Genomic DNA, 15,658 nt, shown 5'->3' with positions numbered 1-15,658 from the left:
CTATCTATCTATCTATCTATCTATCTATCTGTATAATTATTATTTAGTATATAGTCATTTATCTTTCTTATCTTATTCTTTTTCTTCAGAATCCTGAACTGGACAGCTGAGATTTCTATCTGAGTGTAACAGAAGGTAAAGAAGTTCCCAACTGATGGTGACATTATGATCTGTTTGGAGGTTTCACTGATTTGAATGTTTTAGGAGCGTTAGAGTTGACAGTTAGACATTGAGAATCAGAAAGTGAATCTAATGAAGTTTATCATCATGGTGATGTCTGTTGTGCTCCACAGTGAAGTACAATCATGGGAGATGGTGAAATGGAGTGTTTCGGCCCGGCGGCCATTTACCTCCGGAAGCCAGAGAAAGAGCGAATCGAGGCTCAGACCGCCCCCTTCGACGCCAAAACAGCATTCTTCGTGACAGATGCAGCGGAGATGTACTTGAAAAGTACTCTTGTTAGTAGAGAGGGTGGCAAAGCTACCGTCAAAACTCACTGTGGGAAAGTAAGTATCATAGATTGAAAAAAAACGTTTTGATATGTTACAGTGCTTGTGTTTTCTCTTAAATAATGAAACAATGTTCATTACAGACTGTCACAGTAAAAGAAGATGATATCTTCCAAATGAATCCTCCCAAGTTTGACAAAATGGAGGACATGGCCATGATGACCCACCTCAATGAGCCTTCTGTGCTGTTTAACCTCAAAGAGCGTTACGCAGCATGGATGATCTATGTAAGTACATCATCATTTATTCCTGGAATAGGGCAGCAACACTGTAAAACGATCTCCATTTCAGACCTACTCTGGCTTGTTCTGTGCCACTGTCAATCCATACAAATGGCTCCCAGTGTACGACGCAGTTGTTGTGGCTGGATACAGAGGCAAAAAGAGGATTGAAGCCCCACCTCACATCTTCTCCATCTCTGACAACGCCTACCAGTTCATGCTCACTGGTGAGTGGACTCCAGCAGTCACTGAGAAAATACACTTTATAATATCTAGTGTGAAGCAATAACTCATTGTCTATAAATTGCTGTTTTGGCAGAATTCATAGAAAAGCTAAATCCAAATCATATGTATATATGAAAGACTTTAGTTAACAACTTCTCAGTAAACGATACCTAAATTAAGTTTACAAGCTGAGGAAACTGAGTGGTAAAGTTCAAATTAATGTTCATTTAGTGAGTGCTTCATAACCATTATTTTACATTATTGTATTAAAAGTTACCTTCTTCTATATGCACTTATATGAATATATAAAAAAAATGGTGACACCTATTAAAATAATACCAATGCTAAAAGGAAAAAGTTAATCCTGTTAACATTTCACGGTTTAATTTCAGATCGTGAGAATCAGTCTATCCTGATTACGTGAGTAAATATTCTTCTGCTGACACAACCTGAAGTTTTTCAGTTATAATTGTAAATCAGTAAAAGATTCATGATTAAATGATGATCTGGTATATATCTCCAGTGGAGAATCCGGTGCAGGAAAGACTGTGAACACAAAACGTGTCATTCAGTATTTTGCAACCGTTGCGATGTCTGGTCCAAAGAAGACAGAGTCCGCCTCTGGAAAAATGCAGGTTAGTGAATCTCTATTCTAGACGATGTTATTGATGACAGTGTTTGTGATTCACCTCCTGACTCTCCACTGTGCTACAATTACATCTAGGGATCTCTGGAGGACCAGATCATTGCAGCCAACCCTCTGCTGGAGGCTTATGGTAACGCCAAGACTATAAGGAACGACAACTCCTCTCGTTTTGTAAGTTGCACCTATGAATCATCATTTATAACATCATACATACAATTTCAAAGCAGGCAAACAGTTGAGCTTTTATCAATGATTTCAATCTAGGGTAAATTCATCAGGATTCACTTTGGGACCACTGGTAAACTGGCCAAAGCAGATATTGAAACTTGTGAGTCAACACTGTTTTAAGACAAACATTTTATTTGGAGGCTAAGATGTGGGTTAATCAATTAAATACAATGTCTTTTTTTTTTCTTGTAAAGATCTGCTAGAAAAGTCAAGGGTAACATTCCAGCTGTGTGCTGAGAGGAGCTATCACATCTTCTACCAGCTCATGACTGGACACAAGCCAGAGCTGCTCGGTGAGGAATCTACACGATTGTGTTTTCACTTATTTCTATGTTTGAGAGCACTGGCAACATACTGCACATCAATTCTTTACAGAGGCCCTGCTCATCTCCACCAACCCTTACGACTATCCAATGATCAGCCAGGGTGAAATCACTGTCAAGAGCATTGATGATGTGGAGGAGTTCATTGCCACAGATGTATGTGGACAACTGCAATATCATTATTAGTAGTAGTATTTTTTTGATTTTATGCAACATTTCTGAGCAAACAAACATCAGAAAATCACCAGTTCGAACTGAATACTGCATGACACATTATAAAATACTTCAATAAACCATATGATTTATTTGGTCTGTGTAAAAACAGACTGCTATTGACATTCTGGGCTTCACTGCTGATGAGAAAACCAGCATCTACAAGCTGACAGGTGCTGTGATGCATCATGGGGCCATGAAGTTCAAACAGAAGCAGAGAGAGGAGCAGGCCGAACCTGACGGCAATGAGGGTAAGATCACATTTTAGCACAAATGAACATATAATCAGTGACTTAATTATCAACAATAATGCATAAAACTCTGCTTCCTTAGCGGCTGATAAAATCGCCTACCTCATGGGCATCAACTCCTCTGACATGCTGAAAGCTCTGTGTTACCCCAGAGTGAAGGTCGGGAATGAGATGGTGACCAAAGGCCAGACAGTACCACAGGTGAAGACTTCATCAACACATTTAAATGTGGATACAGTGAGAAATGTCATAGTCATCGTGAGAAGTAAGGGTCAAAATATAATCTACAATGACCTTTTCTCAGGTGAACAATTCAGTCTCTGCACTCTGCAAGTCTGTCTATGAGAAAATGTTCTTGTGGATGGTCGTCCGCATCAATGAGATGTTGAACACGACGAATCCTAGAGAGTTCTACATCGGTGTGCTGGACATCGCTGGATTTGAGATCTTTGATGTGAGCATCAGTCATTAATGTGTCTGAAAGAATCAAGACATACAAGATAACAGTCAGTTGCAATAATTGCCTCTGTTGAATTATCAGTATAACAGCTTGGAGCAGCTTTGCATTAACTTCACAAATGAGAAACTGCAACAGTTCTTCAACCACACCATGTTTGTTCTGGAGCAAGAGGAGTACAAGAAAGAAGGCATTGAATGGGCGTTCATTGACTTTGGTATGGACTTGGCTGCCTGCATTGAGCTCATTGAGAAGGTAAGAGGATATTCAGTCAATTAAAACAACAATCTCACTGTGCCTGTACTTGAGTGTGAATATTTCTTCAACAGCCAATGGGCATCTTCTCCATCCTTGAAGAGGAGTGTATGTTCCCAAAGGCTACAGACTCAAGCTTCAAAAACAAGCTGCATGACCAGCATCTGGGCAAATGTGCAGCTTTCCAGAAGCCCAAGCCTGCCAAAGGCAAGGCAGAGGCCCACTTCTCTCTGGTGCACTACGCCGGCACTGTGGACTACAACATTACTGGCTGGCTGGAAAAGAACAAGGATCCACTGAACGACTCTGTCGTGCAACTTTACCAAAAGTCAGCACTCAAAGTGCTGGCCTTGCTGTATGTCACTGTGCCAGAAGGTATAAACATCTGCATTTCCTCAGTTCCTTTGTGTTTGAATGATGTACAAGACACCTCCTTATGCAAAACCTTAAAAAAATAATGAGATAATCAGAATGCAACAAACTATGTGATCAAGGGTTTTGGAGTTTCAAAATAAGAAGTGTATATATGCAAGAGAACAGTTAGATTCAACAAGAGGTAAACAGAGATTTATTGAAGGGGTTAATGGAAAGCAACACAAGATTAACAAAAAAACAAAAAACTTTCTGTCATTGATATAAAACAGAGGGAGGTGGAAAGAAAGCAGGCAAGAAGAAGGGTGGTTCCTTCCAGACGGTGTCTGCACTTTTTAGGGTAAACAGATTTTCTCTCTTATTGAAGTTTCTTAATTGTTTCACCGTTACAGATTAGAATAATTATAAATGTTTCCACAGGAGAACTTGGCTAAGCTGATGTCTAACCTGAGGAGCACCCACCCTCACTTTGTGCGCTGCTTGATTCCTAATGAATCCAAGACTCCAGGTAATCTTGATCCCTGAAGACTCAAATGCATCACAGTTTTGAAACAACACCTGAAACCTTAAGAATATTTGCATTTCAGGTCTGATGGAGAACTTCCTGGTTATCCACCAGCTCAGGTGTAATGGTGTGCTGGAGGGCATCAGAATCTGCAGGAAGGGTTTCCCCAGCAGAATCCACTACGGTGACTTCAAGCAGAGGTAAAGATACTTAGAGATGATGTATCATCTAATCTTCACTTCCTTACATATTTCACAAGAATACTACTCTCCCCTAAATGTCCTCTAGATACAAAATATTAAACGCTAGCGTCATCCCTGAGGGACATTTCATTGACAACAAAAAGGCTACAGAGAAACTCTTGGGCTCTATTGATGTTGACCACACCCAATACAAATTTGGACATACCAAGGTGAGCTGTTCACCAAATACACCATGTGGACAAAACTATTTCAGTGCTTTCCTTCTAAATTTTGACTCTGCTACAGTACAATGACATTGTAGAAGATTCAGTCCATCCAATTGTCCTGCAACATTCTTAGGAAGGAAGGTGTGAAGCTTTTGAATAGGCGTTCAAGTCTAGGCTTTGTGCCAGTGAAGTTATTCCACACCAGATTACACCAAAAATTCCTAGATGGACCCCTCTTTGTGTACTGGACACTGTCATACCTCCTCAAACTGTGACATCAAAAAAGAAAGGACATAATTCTCTCAAATGTCATTCTATACTATAGTATAAAACATAATAGATTTTTCCCCATTGAAATTACTAGAACAGTCAAATTCAATTATTATTAGGGCCATATAGTGTCATCTACTCTGAAAATGATGTATTAGCTTCTTCAACACTACGTCTGTAATATTTTCCAAATGTTCTTGTAGGTGTTCTTCAAAGCTGGTCTGTTGGGTACTCTTGAGGAGATGAGAGATGAGAAACTAGTAAATCTGGTTACCATGACTCAGGCTCTGGCCCGAGGATATGTCACGAGGAAGGAGTTTGTCAAAATGATGGAGAGGAGGTACAACTTACAATAATGTTTGGAACACAACTGTCTAGTAGCACAGCGTGATAAAGGCTGATATACTGATTACAATCTACACAGGGAGTCAGTTTTTGCCATCCAATACAACATCCGCTCATTCATGAATGTGAAACATTGGCCATGGATGAAGGTGTACTTCAAGATCAAGCCTCTTCTGAAGAGTGCAGAGAGTGAAAAAGAAATGGCATCAATGAAGGAGAACTTTGAGAAAATGAAAGAAGATTTAACAAAGGCATTAGCTAAAAAGAAGGAGCTTGAGGAGAAAATGGTGTCAATTGTTCAGGAGAAAAACGATCTTCTACAGCAAGTAACGTCTGTGAGTATTTCAGCTCTTATTTATCCCAATATGATCCTACAGCTATGAACATAAGTCATTAACTATATCCATGTCAATGAACAGGAATCTGAAAACCTCTCTGATGCTGAGGAGAGATGTGAAGGGCTCATCAAAAGCAAGATCCAGCTCGAGGGCAAACTCAAAGAGACAAACGAGAGACTGGAGGATGAGGAGGAAATCAATGCTGAACTGACTGCCAAGAAGAGGAAACTGGAGGACGAATGCTCCGAGCTGAAGAAAGACATCGATGACCTGGAGCTCACCTTGGCCAAAGTGGAGAAGGAGAAACATGCAACAGAGAATAAAGTCAGTCTTTTATATATGTATATATTGCAGATTGTGATTTGGGCTCTTGATAATGAAAGCATTAATCAATGTTTCCATTTAGGTGAAAAACCTGACGGAGGAGATGGCCTCTCAGGATGAGAGCATTGCTAAGCTGACCAAAGAGAAGAAAGCCCTCCAAGAGGCACACCAGCAGACTCTTGATGACCTTCAGGCAGAGGAAGACAAAGTCAACACTCTGACTAAAGCTAAGACCAAGCTTGAGCAGCAAGTGGACGATGTAAGATGTTTGGCATAAGAATAAGACCGTGAATCAATAAGAAATCAAATGTATTGCTCTATACCAGATTTTAATGTTCCAGTTTCTGTAACAATAGCTTGAGGGCTCATTGGAGCAAGAGAAGAAGCTCCGTATGGACCTTGAGAGAGTCAAGAGGAAGCTTGAGGGTGATCTGAAACTGGCCCAGGAGTCCATAATGGACCTGGAGAATGAAAAACAGCTATCAGATGAGAAGATCAAAAAGTGAGTGGCCATCAGATTTTGAACTTTACACAATTACACAAAATAAGTATTTGGCACATTTTAAAAAACAACACTTTAATAAACAGGAAGGACTTTGAGATAAGTCAGTTTCTCAGCAAGATAGAGGATGAACAGTCTTTGGGAGCACAGCTTCAGAAGAAGATCAAAGAACTTCAGGTAACACTAGCTCTAATCTTTCTGATGTGAAATGGTGAAGTGGACGCATAGCTGGAAAAATCCACGTTACAAATATCAGTAAAGAAGTCTTTTTTTACATTCAGGCCCGTATCGAGGAGCTGGAAGAGGAAATTGAGGCAGAGCGATCTGCTCGTGCCAAAGTGGAGAAGCAGAGAGCTGATCTTTCCAGGGAACTTGAAGAGATCAGCGAGAGGCTTGAGGAAGCTGGTGGTGCCACTGCTGCTCAGATTGAGATGAACAAGAAGCGTGAAGCTGAGTTCCAGAAGATGCGTCGTGATCTGGAAGAGTCCACCTTGCAGCATGAAGCTACAGCTGCAGCTCTCCGAAAGAAGCAGGCAGACAGTGTGTCTGAGCTCGGAGAACAGATCGACAACCTCCAGCGGGTCAAGCAGAAGCTGGAGAAGGAGAAGAGTGAATACAAGATGGAGATTGATGATTTGTCAAGCAACATGGAGGCTGTGGCTAAAGCAAAGGTAATGTCACTAGATGATTATTAATAAGTACAAAATCATCTTTACAAACATATTCATATAATCTCTAATCTATTTAGGGTAATTTAGAGAAGATGTGCCGCACTCTTGAAGACCAGCTGAGTGAAATCAAGGCCAAAAGTGATGAAAATAGTCGCCAATTGAACGACATGAATGCACAACGAGCCAGACTTCAGACTGAAAATGGTAAGAGAGTAATCTACACTTTAAAAATCTTAAAACAAAATTGAGTTAAAAGATTCTGTTATTATATATCTGTAACCTGTTTCTAAGGTGAATTTAGCCGTCAGCTGGAAGAGAAAGAAGCACTTGTTTCACAGCTAACTAGAGGAAAACAGGCTTTTACTCAGCAAATTGAGGACCTCAAAAGACATGTTGAGGAAGAAGTCAAGGTAGAGTTGCAAATATTGAAATTTGCTTCTGAAAGGGTGTGGCGCAAGTCCAAAAATACTACTGACCTTATTGTGTATCAGTCACTCCTATCTTCTTTCTCTGGTAATGTCTCGTCTGCTAAAATGACATACTACCATAACAAAATTAGCAATTCATCTAACTCTCGAATGCTTTTTAAAACATTTTCCTCACTTCTTTGTCCTCCTCCTCCCCCTCCTGTTTTATCTCTAATAGCTGACGACTTTGCCACGTTTTTCATTAATAAAATTAAACACATTAGTGCACAATTTTCCACACCACAATCAGTCAAGCTCATATCACCAGCAAACATACACTCATTTACATCCTTCTCTTCACTCTCTGAGGCAGAAGTGTCAAAGCTCATCCTTTCTAATCACCCTACAACTTGCCCACTTGATCCTATTCCATCTCATCTCCTTCGAGCCATTTCTCCTGAATTGTACCTGCACTCACTCACATCATCAACACTTCCCTCCAAACTGGTGTTTTTCCCTCATCATTTAGACAGGCACGTATAACTCCACTACTTAAGAAACCCAACGTCAACACATCTCTTTTATAGAACTACAGACCAGTTTCCCTTCTTCCTTTTTTTGCAAAAACACTTGAACGAGCTGTGTTCAAACAAGTCTCTACATTTCTCACACACAACAATCTCCTTGACAGCAACCAATCTGGCTTCAGAAGTGGACATTCAACTGAGACGGCCTTGCTCTCAGTTGTTGAAGCTCTAAGACTGGCAAGAGCAGAATCCAAATCTTCAGTACTTATCCTGCTTGATCTGTCCGCTGTCCGCTTGATCTCCCGCTTCCATCACAATTTCACCATCAAGTTAGGCACATCAACCATAACTCCTTCAAAAACAGCTAGAAGCCTTGGAGTTATGATTGATGATCGGCTGACTTTCTCAGACCACATTGCTAAAACTGTCCGATCCTGCAGATTTGCTTTTTTCAACATCAAGAAGATCAAGCCCTTTCTTTCGGAACATGCTGCACAACTCCTTGTTCAAGCTCTTGTTCTGTCCAGGCTGGACTATTGCAATGCCCTCTTGGCAGGTCTTCCAGCCAATTCTATCTAACCTTTACAATTAATTCAGAACGCGGCAGCAAGATTAATTTTTAATGAGCCAAAAAGAATACACGTCACACCTCTGTTTATCAATTTGCACTGGCTTCCAATAGCTGCCCGCATAAAATTCAAGGCATTGATGTTTGCCTACAAAACTACCTCTGGCTCTGCACCCATTTACCTAAATTTGTTACTTCAGACTTATGTGCCTTCTAGAAGCTTGCGTTCTGCAAGTGAACGTCGCTTGATTGTGCCATCCCAAAGAAGCACAAAGTCACTTTTACAGACTTTTAAATTAAATGTTCCCTTCTGGTGGAATGAACTCCCCAACTCAATCCGAGCAGCTGAGTCCTTAGCCATCTTCAAGTATCGGCTTAAAACACATCTCTTGCATCTTTATTTGACCCTCTAACTTTAACACTCACTATTCTAATTTTATTCTTTAAAAAATCGAACTACCTTTCTAATCTTTTTGTATTCTATTTTCTTTTCATTTATTATGCAATTGTATATGTATGTGTGTGTGTATGTGTAAAGACCTCTAACTAGCTTGCTCTATTCTTTTTTTTTATTCTATCTGTTTACATTTTATTTATTATATTATTTAAAATCCCATGCTACATGTACTGTGTTAACCTAACTAAGACTTATATATCATTGCTCTTTTTGTTGTTTTTGATTGCTTCCACTGTCTTCATCTGTAAGTCGCTTTGGATAAAGCCTCTGCTAAATGAATGAATGTAATGTAATGTAAATGTAAATATTACTTTGTTTTGATAATGAAATTATGCTTAAAGTTTTTTTTTTATATCTAAGCCATCGTGTAGATGGTAGAGTGTTTAAAATCCCCAAATGTGCCACCCTACAGGCCAAGAATGCTCTGGCCCATGCGGTTCAGTCTGCCCGTCATGACTGTGATTTGCTCAGAGAGCAGTATGAGGAGGAGCAGGAGGCCAAAACTGAACTCCAGCGGGGAATGTCTAAAGCCAACAGTGAGGTGGCCCAGTGGAGAGCCAAATATGAGACTGATGCCATTCAACGCACTGAAGAGCTTGAGGAAGCCAAGTAAATACAGCAAAGAAAAAAGTCTTCAGTACCCTACATTTCATATCACAAATTTTAGTAAGATTTCATCATTTAATACTCCTTTCTTCAGGAAAAAGCTGGCAATGCGTCTGCAGGATGCTGAAGAATCCATTGAGGCAATGAACTCCAAGTGTGCCTCTCTGGAAAAGACCAAACAGAGGCTTCAGGGTGAAGTGGAGGACCTCATGATTGATGGGGAGAGGGCAAATGCACTGGCTGCCAACCTTGACAAGAAGCAGAGAAACTTTGATAAGGTAAGAAAGATGTGGATAATCTTCAAATCCAAACCTTGAACCATGGACTTGGCTAGTTAACAATGACTACATTTCTTCTTCAGGTCCTAGCAGAGTGGAAGCAGAAGTATGAGGAAAGCCAGGCTGAACTAGAAGCTGCTCAGAAAGAAGCTCGTTCTCTCAGCACTGAGCTTTTCAAAATGAAGAACTCCTATGAAGAAGCTCTTGACCACCTCGAGACCCTGAAGAGGGAGAACAAGAATCTGCAACGTAAATGGCACTTTTATTTTTACAGCAAGGATTTTAAAGAACAGAGATGCATTTAAAAACAGAAAATGATGTACAATTGATTTTTAAATACTTTCAGAGGAGATTTCTGACCTCTCTGAGCAGCTTGGAGAGACCGGAAAGTGCATTCATGAGTTAGAGAAAGCCAAGAAGACAGTGGAGTCTGAGAAAGTTGAGATCCAGACTGCACTCGAAGAAGCAGAGGTGACATTCCTTTGCTACAATAACATCACACCAGTGCTTTGAACAATATTAAAATATTGTACATGTAGTGGTTCAAAAACTTAAAGGAATGTAATTATTTCCTTCTTAAACAATCACAGATGTACTCCCATAACTCTGGAGGCATAAAGTACATTTTGACAAGTTTTAAATTTGAGTCAATTATTTCCTTTTTGCCTTGCAGGCCACCCTGGAGCATGAAGAGTCCAAGATTCTCCGTGTGCAGCTGGAGCTGAACCAGGTGAAGAGCGAGATTGACAGGAAGCTGGCAGAGAAGGATGAGGAGATAGAACAGATCAAGAGGAACAGCCAAAGAGTGATGGATTCCATGCAGAGCACTCTGGACTCTGAGATCAGGAGCAGAAATGATGCCCTGAGAGTCAAAAAGAAGATGGAGGGAGATCTGAATGAGATGGAGGTCCAGTTGAGTCATGCCAACCGCCAGGCTGCTGAGGCCCAGAAACAGCTCAGGAACGTCCAAGGACAGCTCAAGGTATCTCTCTGTAGAATGAGGAGTTTAAATGTTTCATAATATGAATATGATACACAAAATAACTGAAGCATGACATGCAACTAACAAAGAAAGAACATTGCCACAGGATGCCCAACTGCACCTTGATGAAGCTGTCAGAGGACAGGAGGACATGAAGGAGCAGTTGGCCATGGTGGAGCGCAGGAATGGCCTGATGCAAGCAGAGATTGAGGAGCTGAGAGCTGCACTGGAGCAAACAGAGAGAGGCCGCAAAGTGGCTGAGCAGGAGCTGGTGGATGCCAGCGAACGCGTGGGACTGCTGCACTCACAAGTACTAAAGATGATTAAATACTAACAACAAATTCAGGTAACATGATAATGTTTTAGTTAAATATACACTAAACTATCTGCTTAAATCCTGCAGAATACGAGTCTTATTAACACCAAGAAGAAGCTTGAGACTGATCTGATCCAGGTTCAAGGTGAGGTGGATGATGCAGTCCAGGAGGCCAGAAATGCAGAGGAGAAGGCCAAGAAGGCCATCACTGATGTGGGTGTTTGCAGTCTGTTGCTCTCTTCTAATTTAAACAGTTATTTGACTTTGTTTAGCTGCATGTGGTAGCAAAGAGAACATTCATGGAAGCTAATTCTATCTATATTGGTAAGCTGATTTCCATTGTCTTATATTTCAGGCTGCCATGATGGCTGAGGAGCTGAAGAAGGAGCAGGACACCAGTGCTCACCTGGAGAGGATGAAGAAGAACATGGAGGTGACTGTCAAAGACCTGCAGCACCGTCTGGATGAAGCTGAGAGTCTGGCCATGAAGGGTGGAAAGAAGCAGCTCCAGAAACTGGAGTCCAGGGTAAATTACAGACTAAATACAGACTTAGGGTGAACTCATACTAGGAACGGTTGCCTTGTGATGAACCAGAGTGCGATTATAACAGGTGACAGTGATGGAGGAATTTGCAGCTATACTCACAAAGTATAAATACTGTTTATCAATAAGGTGAAAACTGGACCTGTTATAAACCTACTATACTCAATACTCAAATTAACTTTCCAAGTAGTTATAAATGTTATTTGTAGAAAATATGACCCAACTGAACCATGCTCTGGCTGACCTCTTCAAGCGGGCCAGGACAGGGTTCAGTGTACCGTGCTCAGATATGGTACAGAGTGATCACACTAGTCAAACAAACCAGGGGGTGGTTTGGGGGTGCTCGGGCATGGTTCACCTAGAGAGGGAAACCTTTCGATGAACTGGCCATGGTAGAGATTTGACAGGTGATAACAATAACTCTCTACTGAAGGTGCATGAGTTGGAGGCTGAAGTTGAAGCTGAACAGAGACGTGGTGCAGAAGCTGTGAAAGGAGTGCGCAAATATGAAAGGAGAGTGAAGGAGCTCACCTACCAGGTAAAACTACACAAGAATTAGATATTTAACACCTTTCATGATGATATACATAGATTAACCAAGACCATGAACAATTATTACTCACAAAGACTGAGGAAGACAAGAAGAATGTGACTCGACTGCAGGATCTGGTAGACAAGCTGCAGCTGAAAGTGAAGGCCTACAAACGCCAAGCTGAAGAATCTGTAAGTCTAATGTCAATGTTTTGAGTGTTTTGACATTTTCTATTCAATACACTCAGTGCCATGAGAACAATGCTCTGAAAGGGGTTGGATATCTTGTGTAATCCTAACAGGAGGAGCAGGCCAACACTCACCTGTCCAGATACAGGAAGGTGCAGCATGAGCTGGAGGAGTCTCATGAGCGCGCTGACATCGCCGAGTCCCAGGTCAACAAGCTGAGAACCAAGAGCCGTGAAGCTGGGAAGGTAACAACAGATGATGATTATTTAGAGAAAAATGACTTATATATATATAATCTATTAAATATTTTCAATAAAATCTAATTTTTTTAATAAATTGATCTTTTTTTTCATTTTCAAGACTAAAGCTGAAGAATGAAGACAAGACAAAACACCTACAAGCAAGCATATGACTGACTTGTCCTGAGTTCTTCTGTGTCCATTAAATGGCAAATTAATTGAAAGCTTTATTGTCCATTATTTTTTCCGCTTTCAAACTTTTATCATATACTCTATCACTATTTTAAAAGACAACTATGAGGCATGATGTGGTACAGAACAAAAAAAGAGTTTACTGAAATTGTGATAGTAACATTAAGAAACCAGAATAAAAAAGCAGGGGGGGAAAATGAAAACCGGAAACAGCCTGAACTTTTTAACAAAAATGTGAACTTATCTGTGTCTGTCGCTTTGGATAAAAGTGTCTTCAAAATGCATGAATGTAAATGTCCTGGAATAAAACAAAAGTCACTGGAAAATAAAAACACAGAACACAAAATCCTCAAGGAGACAAATAGAAAATGGGTATATTTCCCACTGTAAAAAGACATTAGATGAAACAACAGAGGAAATACTAGAATACACAGGGGGGAAATGTGAACATAGAAAAAGCAAGACCAAAACAGTCAAGCATATCACCCTGCAGCCCAAGACTGGTTGCCCGCTGAAGCTGAGCAGGGTTGAGCTGGTCAGTACCTAGATGGGAGGCTTCCTGGTGTTAGGGAGTCCAGCAAGGGGTGCTCACCCTGTGCTCTGTGTGGGTTTTAGCACCCCAGTATAGTGACGGGGACACTATAATATAAAAAGCACCATCCTTCGCCTGAGACTGAGGTCCTGATTCTCTGTAGTCATTCAAAATCCCATGGCACTTCTCGTAAAGAGTAGGGGTGTACCCTGGTGTTCTGGCCTTAATACCCTCCACTAACCCTTGTCTATCATGGCCTCCTAATAATCTCTATCCACAGAATTGGCTCTATCTCTCTCTCCTCTCCACCTGTAGCTGGTGTGTGGTGAGCGCACTGATGCCATTGGCCTGTGGCTGCTGTCACATCATTCAGGTGGAAGCTTCAAACTGTTGAAGAGAGACCCCCTCATACGATTTTTTTTAGTGCTTTGGGTGCACAGCAATACACAGTAAAGTGTTATATAAATGCCTCATTCATTCATTCATTCACAACAATTCTTCAAAATAAGTTTGCTTTCAAAAGGCAGCATTCCAAAGCATGCCAAAATGTATCTATATGTTAAATGCATAGCCATTTAAAAAGTTGCTACATGCTTTCTGCTCTTGCTCTTGAGAACACTTTATGATAATTTTTAGGTAAATTGAACTGTGTTATAACCAGCAGACTATTGAGAACGCTTGGGCCAAAGTCTGTGTCTAATATTAAAAAAAAAAACAAATTCTGTGAAGTAACTCTGTAGTTTTTTATTTTGGTGCCCATTTGACCAAAAGATTTTGACACAGGTTGCATAGTATTTTCTTTTCTGAATTTTGCCAGTGTACCCACCTTGTAGTTTATTTTGGTCCCTTATTTTGCCCAAAGAAATTGAGACAGGCTAAATAGTGTTCTCATTTTTTATTTTTTACATTTCACAATTGACCATTGCCACACTCACACATACATTCCAACCATGGCCCATACCCCTCAATCACAATCCACTTTTGTGGCAATTGATCCTCCAGATATTGCAACCCCCAAATGGCCCCTGATGCAACGAACTCTGCAGCAACCCAGACAACCGCCTTCTGTTGCCACTTTCTGCTCCACTCCTACACAGTTACACCCTCTTACTCCAAGAACCCATGTACGATTTTCTCCTCCACAAACAGTAGAAAGGGCTCCTCGTCCACCGACTAGTGACATACAGTTGTGCACTTCCCCGGAACTTACACCTCCTTCAGAAACACAGCATGACTTGCCTGGATTTCTCCCGACCCCTGGAAGAGGAATGTATCAATTATCCGAGTAAGTACAAGGGAACTGGGATATTCTGTTTAATTGCCTCAAACAGCAGGACACAGCTTTGAAAGTACTCACCCATGAACTGGCAACTACCACTTCAGTATACATTACAGTATAATGCCAAGATTGAAACCTTGACTGCTTAGATTAAAACCAACCATCAGCAGATTCAGGCCTCGATCACTGATAAAAAACGACATGATGAAGAGTACACTGATCAGCTGACAAAAGCCATGATGGTGATGGTGACAGGAGAACTGGAGAAAAATGAGCACACAATAATCTCTGAAGTCCGCAAACTGAATCTCTGAAAATTGCAACTAGAGGTGCAGAAAGACATCCAGGTCAAATCCAGGAAAGACAAATGCAGCACAGTACTCAAAAGGATCGTGGTCAACTTTTCCAGGACATCAGTCAATGTAGCTTCTAATTGAATACCGTAAGCTACTCCTTGAAAGAGCTGAAATCAGAAATATGCAGTTACTTCAAATTTCCTGGGAAAACAGTGACTGACTTTCCCTCGATGACAGTAAAATCACCTCCTCATTCCACTGCTGCAGAAGGTGAAACGTCAACACCCCAAACATCCGTGTCTGTACATCCACCTCCTTTGCACCCAACATCTGTGGTCAAGACTGATCATTTGAAACTAACCTTCCCAACCTTTGGCAGATCATCAGATGATAGTGACCCTCTGTTATTTCTGTTATTTAACTAGACGTCATGACTTTCTGGCATTACACCCCTTAGAGGATACAGTTCTGGCAACCTTTCGCAATGTCCTTTATGGAACAGCAAGGGACTGGTGGGAGGTGGCCAGATCCTCTGTTCGAACCTGGAATGAGTTTGATACTGCATTTCTCGCAGCGTTTCTTTCAGAGGATTATGAAGACGAGCTAGCTGAGTGTGTCCGTACCCGAATTCAAGGGGAAAAGGAGTCCATT

General features: G+C 41.0%; 1 protein-coding gene across 1 annotated transcript; it reads left to right on the top strand.

Moving 5' to 3' along the window:
• Nucleotides 1-293: 293 nt before the first annotated feature.
• LOC127941882 (myosin heavy chain, fast skeletal muscle-like) lies at nt 294-12,932 on the top strand. Its single transcript, XM_052537329.1, has 39 exons — nt 294-506; nt 593-736; nt 801-957; nt 1,348-1,375; nt 1,479-1,590; nt 1,680-1,772; nt 1,866-1,929; nt 2,024-2,122; nt 2,205-2,308; nt 2,478-2,616; nt 2,699-2,817; nt 2,921-3,070; nt 3,158-3,328; nt 3,403-3,703; nt 3,973-4,040; nt 4,121-4,208; nt 4,288-4,405; nt 4,494-4,617; nt 5,088-5,224; nt 5,309-5,564; nt 5,649-5,891; nt 5,974-6,150; nt 6,248-6,393; nt 6,480-6,570; nt 6,675-7,064; nt 7,142-7,268; nt 7,356-7,474; nt 9,436-9,632; nt 9,724-9,907; nt 9,991-10,156; nt 10,254-10,378; nt 10,581-10,889; nt 10,996-11,199; nt 11,293-11,418; nt 11,561-11,731; nt 12,183-12,287; nt 12,377-12,472; nt 12,583-12,714; nt 12,830-12,932. The coding sequence occupies exons 1-39, from the start codon at nt 306-308 to the stop codon at nt 12,845-12,847; spliced, it is 5,799 nt and encodes a 1,932-aa protein (XP_052393289.1). The 5' UTR covers nt 294-305; the 3' UTR covers nt 12,848-12,932.
• Nucleotides 12,933-15,658: the final 2,726 nt, after the last annotated feature.

This window comes from Carassius gibelio, chromosome A21, assembly GCF_023724105.1.
Source record: "Carassius gibelio isolate Cgi1373 ecotype wild population from Czech Republic chromosome A21, carGib1.2-hapl.c, whole genome shotgun sequence".
NCBI classification, from domain to species: domain Eukaryota; kingdom Metazoa; phylum Chordata; class Actinopteri; order Cypriniformes; family Cyprinidae; genus Carassius; species Carassius gibelio.
Note: the sequence above shows the minus strand (reverse complement) of the source record. Positions and strands in the feature narration are given on the sequence as shown.

What these genes read in the sequence shown, in the direction of transcription:
- LOC127941882 (XM_052537329.1), top strand. Translation starts at nt 306, where the DNA reads ATGGGAGATGGTGAAATGGAGTGTTTCGGCCCGGCGGCCATTTACCTC. An exon ending in AATCAGTCTATCCTGATTAC is followed by an intron (nt 1,376 to 1,478) that starts GTGAGTAAATAT and finishes ATATATCTCCAG; the next exon opens with TGGAGAATCCGGTGCAGGAA. An exon ending in TCAGATGAGAAGATCAAAAA is followed by an intron (nt 6,394 to 6,479) that starts GTGAGTGGCCAT and finishes TTTAATAAACAG; the next exon opens with GAAGGACTTTGAGATAAGTC.